Source organism: Aythya fuligula, chromosome 5, assembly GCF_009819795.1.
Source record: "Aythya fuligula isolate bAytFul2 chromosome 5, bAytFul2.pri, whole genome shotgun sequence".
NCBI lineage: Eukaryota > Metazoa > Chordata > Aves > Anseriformes > Anatidae > Aythya > Aythya fuligula.
The window spans coordinates 56,097,512-56,110,938 of NC_045563.1; the positions used below are offsets into that span (position 1 = coordinate 56,097,512).

Below are 13,427 nucleotides of genomic sequence, written 5' to 3' on the forward strand. Positions count from 1 at the left end.
GCAGTTCAATATGAGAAAAATAAAGGTCAGCAAGAAGTGCAAAATGGAAGTAATAAGGTAACTTCTAGCATTTGCTTGAAAATGAACTGTGCTATGCCATATTTTTCTATCTCTAAAACTTGTGCTGAGATACTTTTTAGCTAGGACGTCAGTGCAAGAAAGACCTTTACGTTACCAGTATATGATCTGATCAGGAGTAAAAAATGATGTTCTGTTTGTGTTACAATGCCAATTTTTAGGGAACTGCAGGAAGCAGTATCAGGTTTTTGCTGGTTTTATTGGAGTTTTTTTGTTAGTTTCTCTAAAGACTGTATAACAACTTGTGTGTAGTGTAGCTTTTTACTTCATTTGGTATATCAGTATATCATATATCAGTATATGGTTTCCTAAGGTAATATCAGCCCTTGGATTTTGATGAAAAAAACAGGGGAAGGCTTTATTCAGATCAGAAATACAGAACAATTTGACAGTGAGAAATCCTGTATTCACCTTTAAATTTAATGATTTTTACTGTCCAAACACCAGGGAAAGGAGGGAGCTAGGGAAGAGAGGGAGAACCAGAATCCCACTAATGTTAGAATGAGAGGCACTTGAGTCAATTCTGCAAGATCAGATCACGTAAAGAAAAATACAAAATGAAAAAAATAATAAAACAACTGTTAATTATACTCCTTAACTCCTTATATTATTTTAATGGGAGAATTTCCTGCTTTCATTTAATTTCTAGTATGATGTCAGTAAATATACAGTGATGGAGTTCGAAATAGCAAACGGGTAAGAGGTTGTAAATTTGATTTCTTGCTATCTCAGTTTGCAGAGGAATATGAGAGAGCTGAAAAGCTGGCTGCCCAGAAATCCAATGAAGCTTGATAAGGAGGCCCTGCCTGATCTTGAAGAGACTGATTGCTACACAGCACCCTTTAGCCGTGCACGCATACACCAGTAAGTGTTGGAACTGGAAATACAGTGCCAGAGACCAGAAGGATTTTTTATTTTCTCACTACTAAGCAAGTGCTGTACAGGCAGCCATGAACAGATGGTCACTGGCAAATACCCAGTATCATGTCTGCTATTTTCTATGGATTTACTCTTAAAACTAAAAGCTGTTCTCTGTTACTTGCTGTATGACAGTCACAGGGAGTAGTATGGGCAAAAATTTGACTGAAAAATCAACACCACCTTTTTGGTTTAGAAGTTTTGCTTTCCATTACATTACAAAACGCAAATACCTACTCAAGTTTGCTTAGCTTAATTACATATTTTACTTAGGCAAAACCTGAGACAGCTGTTGAAACTGTGGAAACACCTGGAAACGGGCTAAAAATAGTGCCAGGGTTTTTGTTATCAAATGTGCATTTGAAAAATGCTTTTGTCTCTGAAAGAATTTATATGTATGTGTGTATGTATGTATATATATATATATATATATATAATTTTTTAAGGACAAAAGCAGTCTTGAATATTCTAGCTATTTGTTTATTTTTAAATTATTTGGTGATAAGTCTTTAGGAAATGAAAGTTCATATAAAGCAAAAATGTAAGCTGGGCTAAACAGACTGTTTTCTTTTAAGTGAAGAAGCTATATGCTAGTGGACTGACTATACCCTAGAAGGACAGAATAATTGCATTATCATCCTAATTTTTATTTTTTTTTAGTAATTAACTATATTGCACTGGGACAATCACTTGTTCACGGTGTTATTTCTCAACCAGCTCAGCTGATGTTATGAATTGCAAGAGTGTCATCTTTGGCACAGCTGAGTAAGCAAAAGCTCCTTCATGTCAGATTTCTGGCATTCAGAATCCTGAGCCATCTGGGAAAGAATATTTGCGTTATTTGGCTCCATCCTAGGATTTTCTGTGGAGCTGCTACTAAAGTGTCCTGTGCCTGGAGCTAAGTGTTGTTGGGTTTTTTTGTTTGTTTGTTTTGTTTTGTTTTTTAATTCCCTAAATAACAATGGTAGTAGTTCTCTGACTTGCACCTCTGCCAATTTATCAGTAATATGAATTTCAGAATGATCATTACTTCTGAATATTATTTTCTTAAAATTTATATCCAGCATGGAAATGACCTAGATAATAGGGCATAATAGAAAAGAATTGGTTTATTTGCTCATTTTCCCCAACAATCTGTGATAAAGACAAATTTGGGGGGTGATTGGAGAAGATGCTTTCGGAATGCAAAATCTTATGTCTTGTGCAGTAAACAAGAAGTATAAAGATACAATAAATCACTCTAAGAAGAAAACATTGAGCAGCTATATTTCAACACCCGTGCATTGTTTTGAATATTGAAAGACATTCGTTATTTCTCTAGTTTTACAATAAACAATAAAGACAGCTTCTTCAGCAACTCCACGAGAAGTAGAATCGTGCATCACATGCTACAAAGAACAAAGTATGAAGATGGAAAATCCAAAATGGGTAAGAATGCTTTATCTTTTTTTTAACCCATTTTATACCCTTACTTGCCTGAAATAGTATTTAGTGGAGTAAACTTGATTAATTTTGCCATGCCCTTGAAATCTTTGTTCAACCAGTAATACAGTTGAATGAAAGCTGCAAACAATTGCTCTGTTAAATAACTCAGTGAAAAATAGCAATAGTTTTCACTTAATACTCATTTTTTTAAATAAATATGAGAGATTATAATAGCTTTATATGATCAAGAGCCTTACAAAAGATAAGGCGTACCCCAGAAAACTGACAAGAGTTTTTTAGGACTGGCCCTGATATTGCTAGAACCCAGCAGTGCCAATCCAGCAGAATCAGAGCTGCACTTAAATTATATGATATCTCTAGTGCAGCTTAGAGACGGTTGACTTAAAGGCAATTCAGTTTTTATTGACACTTCTATTACAGTACTGTATTTCAAAAGGTCTAGTTACTCCTTTTCATTTGCAATTAAGAGGGAATGTATGTATGATCTTCTGTTTCGTTTACAGGAATTAAATTAAGAATTTAATATATAGATAGACAACTAAAGCCTTATAAAGACAACAGCAATTACAGAAAGTTGTTGCTTGATTTCTGGGAGAAAAGCAGTAGTAAGAAAATCTTAGAAACTGAGGGATGAAATCTAATGCTATTGAAATTGATGATGGCAAGTTTCATCTTGAGATTAGTGTAATTTGTATGTTATGTTTGAATGGGCAAATCTGAAATGTGTCATGAGAATTTATTTCTTGGGTAAACTTGGCTGTATAGGTATCCTCTCACAGGCTACTGAATCTTTTTATTGTTATTATTATGGTTACTGCTTATTTTTTATAACGTGCTTTGATAGTAAAATAAATCTGGCTTTAGGAGGACTCTAGGAACTGATCCAAAATGCTGTAGCAGAGCATTGATCTGGTACAAACTCCTTCAGCTGGTTCATATTTAAAAGTAACAGGTTAGCTTTTAACTCTGCAGGGGTTTTGCTGCCTCAAAGATGGTCTATCCATGCCACTCTGTGTGTGCCAGATCATCTGGTCACCCATAAAATCTGTATCGTATGCTCTGATTAATACAACATGAGTGTAACTACTTTCTCACACTTGATCTAGCATGAGAACCAGACCATGAAAGCAAAGTTGCAGACACTGGCCCTCAGAAAGTTGTAGTTTGACAGAGCTAGGGAGCTTAAGGTACCAGTAAGACCCACGGTCAGTGCAACAATTGATGACTGTCATGTTTAACAGCATCCTGAGCATCTAATGTGAAGTTGCATTCTCATTTCATAACCTGACAATTAATTCTTGGTGCGTGAAGTTCAATATATATTGTAAATCATACTTGAATTAATGCATTTTTTTTCTTTTAGGTATTAATAGATTACTAAATAATGGAACTTATGAAGCAGCATTTCCACCACATGAGGTAAGCTCATTAGTTTTGTATTTGTATTTATATTTTGATAAAAGCTTGCATTAATATTTTGATGATATAGTTATCTATTTTGTCTTGCAAATGTTTTATTTCACTAAGTAGCGTTGAGTGTTTTTGTTTTTTTAAATAACAGCTCTTTAATGTTGGCTTTTTGAAATACAAAAAAAATATTTATTTTTATGTAATGCGTTGTGATAATCCTGGAACATTTCCTAGAACATTATCTTACTGATCTAGACTATTATCTTTTTTTCTAAGCAGATAGTGCCTATGGAGTTCTTAACAGCAATGTTTATTATTCGAAATTGTTGCAATTAGTTGTGTTAAATTATTTTTCCCTGACACCATTCAAAATGTTTTGTTTTTTTAAATAGGTTGTGCAATGGATCAAATTTAGGGAAGCAGTTTACTTATTTCCTATTTAATCCTTTCTGTATAGTTCCGGATGGTTTCTACTTGATAATTCTACTAGGTTAAGGTCTACTGAAGAGCTGAAAAATCAAAAACTTGTCTTTGAATTCAGGGGGTTATCAGAGAGTCTTTGTGCATTGAAAGGAAAGAAGCAAGCCACAAATCTTTGGTTTGATCAGATAAATGCTGATCAGTAGCTGGTAATTGCAGCCATGAACTCTGGTTGATTGGCTGAATACTGTGACTTGATCTTGTGTTTCAAAGGATTGGCCTATGCTTTACAAATTGAAAGTAATTTTTAATATGGTATAAATAATTAAATGCATGGAATACAGAGAAGGAATATTTTAGGTAAATAATTGAATATAATTGTTAACGCTTCAGTAGGGCATTACAGACTGTAGGAAAAAGCTAGTCATATTGACAGAAAAAAAACTGTGAAGCTTTCTCTGGCTTCCAAATCCATGCTCTAATATGCATTTCCTGTATATATTCCTTTGTTTATCACAAGCTTCAGTTTCAGAGTTTCAGTATAAGCTTAATGAAGTCACATATTTAAGCTACTCATCTTAATTGCAGCTTAACTGGTGCTAAGGATAGTGGTTAAACACCCTGCACTTTTTTTTTTTTTTAATCACACAGGCAAATGAGAAATTCAGTCCCAGAGTCAACACTGTGAGACTTGGACTCTGTCATAGATAAGCAATGCAGAAGGAAGTACGAAAAAAATACCTAAAATGTACATGCTGGCTAATGCTTTGTGCATTGCATTCATTTAGGCGACTGTGAGAATAAGCTGATGTTCTGTTTCTAGGAACTTCTCAGTGTTGCAAAGGCCACTCTGTGCTAACATTTTGGTATGGCTCTTTGCTGACTTCAATGCAGAACATTGTTTTTAAGTCATTCTTAAACCAGAGGGGTCAGCAGACTCCAACAAGCAAATAATACTCTTTCAATGTGAGGAATGTTCACTATTTCAAATAGATTATAAAAATCTAAACGACTAAACAGCTTGAGTTTACCAGGTTCACAAATCTGTCTCTTACCAAGAAGTAGTTTGAATTACTTGCAGTTGTTTGATGAACAATTTTCTTCACCATAATTGAGAGTTGTCTAATGAAAGGACATTTCGGGGGGAAGAAGTTCAAATAAACATGTCCTGCCTCAGAATTGGGGTAAAATGGCAAATACAAGCAATTCTGTTTAGGATGGGTCTAGTGAATCCGTGTTACTTCTCAGCTGCTGCGCATGAGGCTGTTCTTTCAGGCTGTCAGGCGGTGTGTAGATGTCAGGCAAGGACTCTTTTTGAGCCAGATTGATTCTGTTTTGATTTTAATGCCTCTGAGACTTCTGTGCAGGCTTCAAAATAATGCCAGTTCTGTTGTTTCCGTCGTCTTAAGAAATATGTACCACAGTCATAGGAAATGTCTAGGAGAGAAGGATCAGGTTGACCTACCAGAATTTTCTGAAATTTTATGGGAAAAAACAAAAAGATACCACAAACACATCTCATGCAAATTTTTGAAAAATTGAAGTAGAAGCACTGTTCTTGAAGTAATATAGAGTTGTATAGGTCTTTATAGCCTTGTGCTAGTATGATTTTGTCATTAATTCTTAGAGAAATTGGCCATTCCAGAAGTGTATTTACCATCTCTCTCTCATAGGCTCACATTATCTGTAGGTGAGGTTTCCTAGAGTTGTCCCTAACAAATTGAAACTTATTTAATAAGCATAGTGAAATCATAATTTAAAATTATATTCAAATATCTAAGAAATGTACTTATATTCTATAGAGTCTGGCAATATATTGTTATTTATTTGTGCTTTTCAGGGAAGCCACAAAAGCAGACATCCCATCAAAACGCATGGAGCTCAGAATCACAGACACCTTTTATATGAGCGTTGGGCACGGTGGGGAATGTGGTACAAATACCAGCCTCTTGATTTAATCAGGTATTAGTACTTTGAAAAGCAGCTTGCTACGGTGAAACAAGTAGCCCGATAACAACACATAAATCATACTGCTAAATCCATTGTCCTTACACTTCACTGTAAAATTTAGCTATTCTCTATGATCAGGGAAGACCAGAATTCTCTAAATGGCTTCTTATGGACGGTCTTCTGTGCAAGGCTATTGATTTCAAGTGAGGCTGAATAAAGGCACATAGATCGAGCTGCTTGACAGTTCACAGAGTGAAAATACCCATGAAGTGGTCTGCTGATCAGAGACACCTGCCCCTCATGACAGCACTTTTGAACGCAGAGACTGTTACCCACATGGACAGAGTTACCAGATCCACTGGGGATCCAAAGTTTCCTTGTGGGTTTAAATAAAATTCTGTTTATATATGTGTAATTAATGTCATAGGTTCCCAACTGTAAAGAAGAGAAATATCGTTAATTGCAGTTAAATAACTGTGTTGTTTGGGTTTTGGATTTTCCTCAACTTGGATACAGAATACCAGTAATTCAGTTTTCCTTGATGTCTGTTCTTACTCCTGATACGACAATCATAAACAATGATTATGACCAATGTTGTTCCAGTGAAGGCTGTGGAGCTAAGAATGTGCTACGCAACAATTCTGTGCTAATCTAATAGGATCATCCAGATCCAGGATTTGCTTTTTTTCACTGCTACTTCGTCTTTTATAGTAATTGATATCCACATTTTGAAGAATTAAAGCTGAAACTTCAGCTTGTGTTTTCAATCTAATATTTTCTAACTGGTAATACTTCAAAATATGTCATATTATATGATTATCCATCATAAATTATTTTTAGAATGGAATACTTACGCCATACAAGCTTATGTTATTCCTTTCAAGAAACTGTTTGTATCTGTGTGTTTGTGTGTGTAAATTAAGTTTCCTGCATTTTAGCAATGTTTAAATTAATGCACCTACCTAGTCATTGCAAGGACGTGAAAATTGCAGAGTGCTTCAGTTACATCCTTACAAAATACATGTTCTAGTAGTAAGTCTGCAGTTAGTGTCACTAGAATATTGTGCTAGCCCAAATTAAAACATTTTGGTAACATGACAATAGTTTTACTGTAAGTTTGTAATGGTGATTGCTTACTAGAGTTATTCTGCTGCTGTGAAGTTAGATATTGTTCACCACAAGTTTTAACTTGAAAAAAAAATGTATGCTTTCCCTCTTCATGTAGGCGATATTTTGGTGAAAAAATTGGACTGTATTTTGCCTGGTTGGGATGGTATACTGGAATGCTGATTCCTGCTGCCCTGGTTGGGCTCTTTGTTTTCCTTTATGGATTATTTACGATGGATTCCAGCCAAGTAAGGTAAAATGCCATTTAAAAATATTATAATAGCCTGTTGAATATTATCAGTCTTGCACAGGTTAAATCATTTTACTTTTAAATGCTTTAAAGATTTGGTAATCGCAATACTAAACAAATAGAGCACTGGGTTCTTCAATCAAGTGCATCCACGTTGTATATCTGTTTTACATCAAGCTGGGTGCATGCCATTTACAGCAAGTGCTCTTACCACTGCATCTGCAATGATTCCAATTCTGTCTGTAAGAGAAATGAACAAATACTGATTCTAATGTCACATGTACTGCAATGGTTATCATTCTAGTCAAGGCTTATGGGCAAAAACTAGACATACTTTACTTTTTACTTCCATTTTGCTTTTAACCTCCAGAGTATAGTAGAGCTGTAAAACTTCAACTTATTTTGTGAATGCTTTTTTTTTTTTTTTCCTATACAAAAGTTAATAGCGTCAAATTTAAGAAAATTTTTAACTCGGTGTAAACTGTGGCCAGGAATTACAGCTTCAAGGACATTGCCACCACATGAAATGAACCTATTTTTCAAGTTTCTGTTCTGTTTCTGCAATCACTGTTGTGATTTGCTCTGAGAGTGTCAGTTTAGAAATAGCGATGAGATTGTTAGAGTTAAGTGCTGGCTGTAGTTTTAGGAACTGTTACTGGAGGAAGCACCCTTATTACATCAGGTGTCATCAGACAGAAGGGTATCAGTGGTTTTACAACTGCAGTTGTTGCTCCAAGCAGTTTCAATTCATAGGCAGTAAGCACAATGAAATCAGATTCCATACAAAGTGTTTCTTGGCCTTTGAGCAGCAGTACTTCACATTTCTTTATGGAATTGTCTTTATTTTCTGACAGTTGTTATATTCTGCAGTGCTGCAATTAAGGCTTTTTTTAGGCAGTCTGTTTTATGCCACACTCCTAAGAGACTTGGCAGCTTCAGACTGCATTAAATGCAATAAAATGCAATAATACCAGCCATGAAACTATGCACAGTTACCTTGCTTGTAGGAGGCTTCAGGGAATGAGTCTCAGAAGGACAAAGGTAGGCTAGCTTCCATATTTTCCCGTCTTTCCCTTTGGGTGCAGTTGAGCAGCTGCAGACAGAACAGGCAGATTTTCACTTGCTCTCAATGGAGGCTGATTGTTTCAGATCCTATCCTGAGGTGCCTCAATGTCATGCTAAGGAATCAACAAGGGGCTTGGGACTTTATTCCAGAAGCAAGAGCCTGAAAGTTAGGTGATCTGCCGTATAGCTTCAGATGCCTACAAGGGGAGGGGAGTAGTCATATATGTACTCACTGAGGTGATCGGCTCTGAGGCAGACATGTTGTACAGCGGAGCAGGGAATTGAGGAGGGTAGTGATTTTTTTTTCTGGCATCGAGGCAGCCGAAGGAGCCACCGGGACCTGGCAGCCCTCGTGAGGGAGGCTGATGAGGCGTATTGGGTGCCAGCAGCAGCATCGGGCGTTGTCGCCATTTTGCAGCCAGTTCTACAGGCAGCTGGCAGAAGTTGTGTAATCACCAGCGCTTGTTCTCATGGGGGACTTCGACTTCCCAGATGTATCCTGGAAATACAGTACAGCTCAGGGGAAGCAGGTTAGGAGGTTTCTGGACAGTGTGGAAGACATCTTCTTAACACAGCTGGTTAGCGAGCCTGCCGGGGGGTGGCCTGCTAGACCTTCTGTTCACAAACAGAGAAGGACTGGCGGGAGGTGTGGTGGCTGGCACCTGGCTTGGGCAGAGCGACCACGAAATGGTAGAGTTCTCTCTTCTTGGTGAAGTCAGGAGGGGGAGCAGTAAAACTGCTGTCTTGGGCTTCTGGAGGGCAGACTGTGAGCTGTTCAGGACACTGGTTGGCAGAGTCCCTTGGGAGGCAGTTCTGAAGGGCAGAGGAGTCCAGGAGGGCTGGGCGCTCCTCAGTAGGGAAATCGTAATGGCGCAGGAGCGGTCTGTCCCCACGTGCCTAAAGACGAGCTGGTGCAAAAGATACCGGCCAGGCAGAGCAGAGAGTTGTGATGAAGGGCTGTGGATGTGGTCTGCCTTGATTTCAGTAAGGCTTTTGACACTGTTTCCCACAGCATTCTCCTCAAGGAACTGGCTGCTCATGGCTTGGACTGGCGCACGCTTCGTTGGGTTAGAAACTGGCTGGGTAGCTGGGCCCAAAGAGTTGTGGTGAAAGGAGTCATATCCAGCTGGGGGCCGGTCACCAGTAGACTCCCCCAGGGCTCGGTACTGGGGCTGGTCCTCTTTAATATCTTCATCGATGATCTGGGTGAGGGGATCAAGTGCACCCTCGGTAAGTTCGCAGACTACACCAAGTTAGGTGCGTGTGTCGATCTGCTTGAGGGTAGGAAGGCTTTAGGAGGATCTGGATAGGCTGCACCGATGGGCTGAGGTCAACTGTATGAAGTCCAACAAGGCCAAGTGCCGGGTCCTGCACCTGGGGCGCAATAACCCCAAGCAGAGCTACAGGCTGGGAGATGAGTGGTTGGAGAGCTGCCAGGCAGAGAAGGACCTGGGAGTATTGGTGGATAGTCAGCTGAATATGAGCCAGCAGTGTGCTCAGGTGGCCAAGAAGGCCAACGGCATCCTGGCTTGCATAAGAAACAGTGTGGCCAGCAGGGCTAGGGAGGTGATCGTCCCCCTGGACTCGGCTCTGGTGAGGCCGCACCTCGAGTACTGTGTTCAGTTTTGGGCCCCTCGCTACAAGAAGGACATCGAGGTGCTTGAGCGGGTACAGAGAAGGGCGACGAAGCTGGTGAGGGGCCTGGAGAACAAGTCCTACTAGGAGCGGCTGAGGGAGCTGGGCTTTTTCAGCCTGGAGAAAAGGAGGCTCAGGGGCAACCTTATCGCTCTCTATAGGTACCTCAAGGGAGGCTGTAGCGAGGTGGGGGTTGGCCTGTTCTCCCACGTGCCTGGTGACAGGACGAGGGGGAATGGGCTTAAGTTGCGCCAGGGGAGTTTTAGGTTGGCCATTAGGAAGACCTTCTTTACTGAAAGGGTTGTTAGGCCTTGGAATGGGCTGCCCAGGGAAGTGGTGGAGTCACCATCCCTGGAGGTCTTCAAAAGACATTTAGATGTAGAGCTTAGGGATATGGTTTAGTGGAGGACTTATTAGTGTTAGGTCAGAGGTTGGACTTGGTGATCCTGGAGGCCTCTTCCAACCTAGATGATTCTGTGTTTCTGTGATATTATTATAGCTAAGATGAAATAGTGTTAATTTCAAAATATTGATAGAGGGTGTGTTGATGCAGAGGCCCTTGTCGTGTGCTTATGGCAGTCCCAGAACATCTGTAATCTGTCTGTGTTAATTCTGGGCAGAAGGTCATCTCTGTTTACAAAGGTGTGAATCTGTGCATTTACTCTGACTAGTCGTGACACAACCGTGTCAGCTCAGTGCATTGCTATGACCAAATGAGTGAGACATGCTGTGAGATGTAGATTCAAGAACAGAGCTTACCTAACTCAAGTTGACTGTTATGACCTGATAAAACATATGTAGGTATTTTCTCTATCACCCATGTCACCTCATTACCTACCTGCTGCGGGTGTTCCTGCTTGAGCAGGGACTTTGGACCAGATGACCTCCAGACATCCCTTCCAACCTTAACCACTCTGTAATTCTGTAATTTTAATGGACAGTGACAGCAGATGCTGTTCCTCACCTTATTTGTTTGCTTAACCCAGAAGAGGGTAGTGAGGTTTAGACAGAAACTTTCCACCTGTAGAGGAGACAGGAGCCATCCATAAGCAGGCAGAGAGACCACACAACCTAAAAGTTATCACCATATTCTGGGGATGTGAGCTGCTTGCTTCTAATGTGTCTGCAGTCACTTAAAGAAACTACTATGTAAACATTCATGTTAGTTTTGATATATATTATTTGATTTTGAGCACTGCAGCTACAAATTTTTGCAAACAACTCTGTTTATCAGCCATCCGGAAGAAACTGAGTCAGATACATGACTCTGGCAAAATCTAAGCACAGGCATTGCAGTCACAATGCGGAATTAAGGCTTAGTGCCAGGGCATTATGGCAATGTTGGAAATGCTGCATTACCCCAACTTAGTATTATTCAGGGTAATGCTTTTTCATGTGAAACTGAGGTTTCATCCTACTAATATCTGTAATTAGTAATCAGTGGATGTTAGGAAGTGTTGATTTACAGTACAATAAATTCTGTGGGGGAACAAAATGTTTTCATGTGTCCTTTTACCACGAAATTTGAATTTACCAGTTGATCAAATTATTTTTGTGGAAGCATGCTCTTCCCAGTAATGCCCTTTCGGGATGCTTGGCTCGCAGGTAGCTATCGTGAATCCCCCTCTAGTGGCGGCAGGCAGAAAACGAACGTTTTTAGAGCAGGCTGCCCAGAGCTGGCCTTGAATGCCTCCAGGGATGGGGCATCCACAACCTCTCTGGGCAACCTGTTCCAGTGCCTCACCACTCTGAGTGAAAAACTTCCTCTTAATATCCAACCTAAATCTCCCGTCTTATCTTAAAACCATTCCCCCTTGTCCTATCACTACCAACACATGTAAACAGGTGTTCCCCCTCCTGTTTAAACACATTTTTATTCTCAAGTTAGTTATCAAGCTATTACATGTTGATTACTCTATATAAAATAAATCTGATAATTTTAAAGAAGGTTGCTTTTGATGCATCTGTGCACCTCATTAATTATCACTGGTCTAATTTGTCACACTGTTGTCAGTCAAACAGAAAGGCCAGGCATGAACACAGCACAGCTTTAGGCATATTCACATTGCGTGCTCTTTTCAGATTTCACATATGTAAGTGAGAATAGTCCAAAGATGTTTATTTTGCTCTGTTATGGTGAAGATTTGAATTGCAGTAACAATTAACATAGCACTTGTCACGAACACTTGTGCAACACGTGTATTTACAGAGTAGTGCTCAAGCACGTAACCTGTCACTGGCAGTACAATTTGCTGAAACTCCATGTTATCAAAAACAAACGTAGACTGTAACTCAAGATATAGAATACAGAGAATCCAGCATTCATAATGTTGAATTTAAATTTAGAGTAGAGTAGAATTTGGCCTTATATGTGACAACAGTCTGCATTACTGTCAAACCATTATATCACTTTGTTGAAATATGATTTTTCATGCTTGCTTATTCGCATGCAAATGCTATCAAGAAAATTCTCATTTGTGACACACTGTAAGCTGTTACTCTGCACTTCTGAAATGACGGGCTGTGCTCTTTCTGGCTTTCAGGGTTGCTTAGAACAACTTCTTAAGCCCACGTTATGTTGTACGGTTTTAGTGAATCACTGTTTATGATGTTATGTGAAGTATGAGCAAAGATCACAAATGTGACACCTGGGCAACACTAATCTTTTATTTCTGTGTACCGTTATGTTGGACAGGATTTAATAGGTGCATTCATTTGGTAATAAACATAATCTTCCATATAGTATTAGAACTGTGACTTCAGGTTTAAGAGGAGGAGAATGAAAGCATAATGTTTATTGAAGCAAACCAAGAGAGTAATTTCCTGGCATTTCCTTTATAGCACTACTTTCCTAGTGTGATAGGATCATTTCAGGCATGTCAACATCGCTGAAGGTGATTGCTGAGCTTCTCTACTCACTGCAGTTAAAATTTGCCTTTAAATTCAGCTTGCACTTCTGGTGCTTCTACTTTGCCTTTGTCAAGGCACTTAAGTACTATGTTTTCAATATGAATAATCCCAGTGAAGTCAGAGACTTCATAACCCCCAAATCTCAAGATCTCTAAGCAGTAGAATGTCGTTTGAAGGTATTTTACCCCCAAAATAGGATATTAAATTGTTCTTTTTTTTTATTAGCTATAAACATAAG

At 39.1% G+C, this 13,427-nt stretch overlaps 1 protein-coding gene across 5 annotated transcripts in view; it reads left to right on the forward strand.

Moving 5' to 3' along the window:
- The window catches only part of ANO3 (anoctamin 3), a 206,469-nt gene that overhangs the window by 153,753 nt on the left and 39,289 nt on the right, over positions 1-13,427 (forward strand). For all 5 annotated transcript variants that reach the window (XM_032187907.1, XM_032187908.1, XM_032187911.1 and 2 more), the window contains 5 exons: positions 811-942; positions 2,318-2,424; positions 3,806-3,861; positions 6,113-6,234; positions 7,448-7,582. In XM_032187907.1, coding sequence (XP_032043798.1) covers positions 811-942; positions 2,318-2,424; positions 3,806-3,861; positions 6,113-6,234; positions 7,448-7,582 — 552 coding nt within the window. The remainder of the gene's footprint in view (positions 1-810; positions 943-2,317; positions 2,425-3,805; positions 3,862-6,112; positions 6,235-7,447; positions 7,583-13,427) is intronic.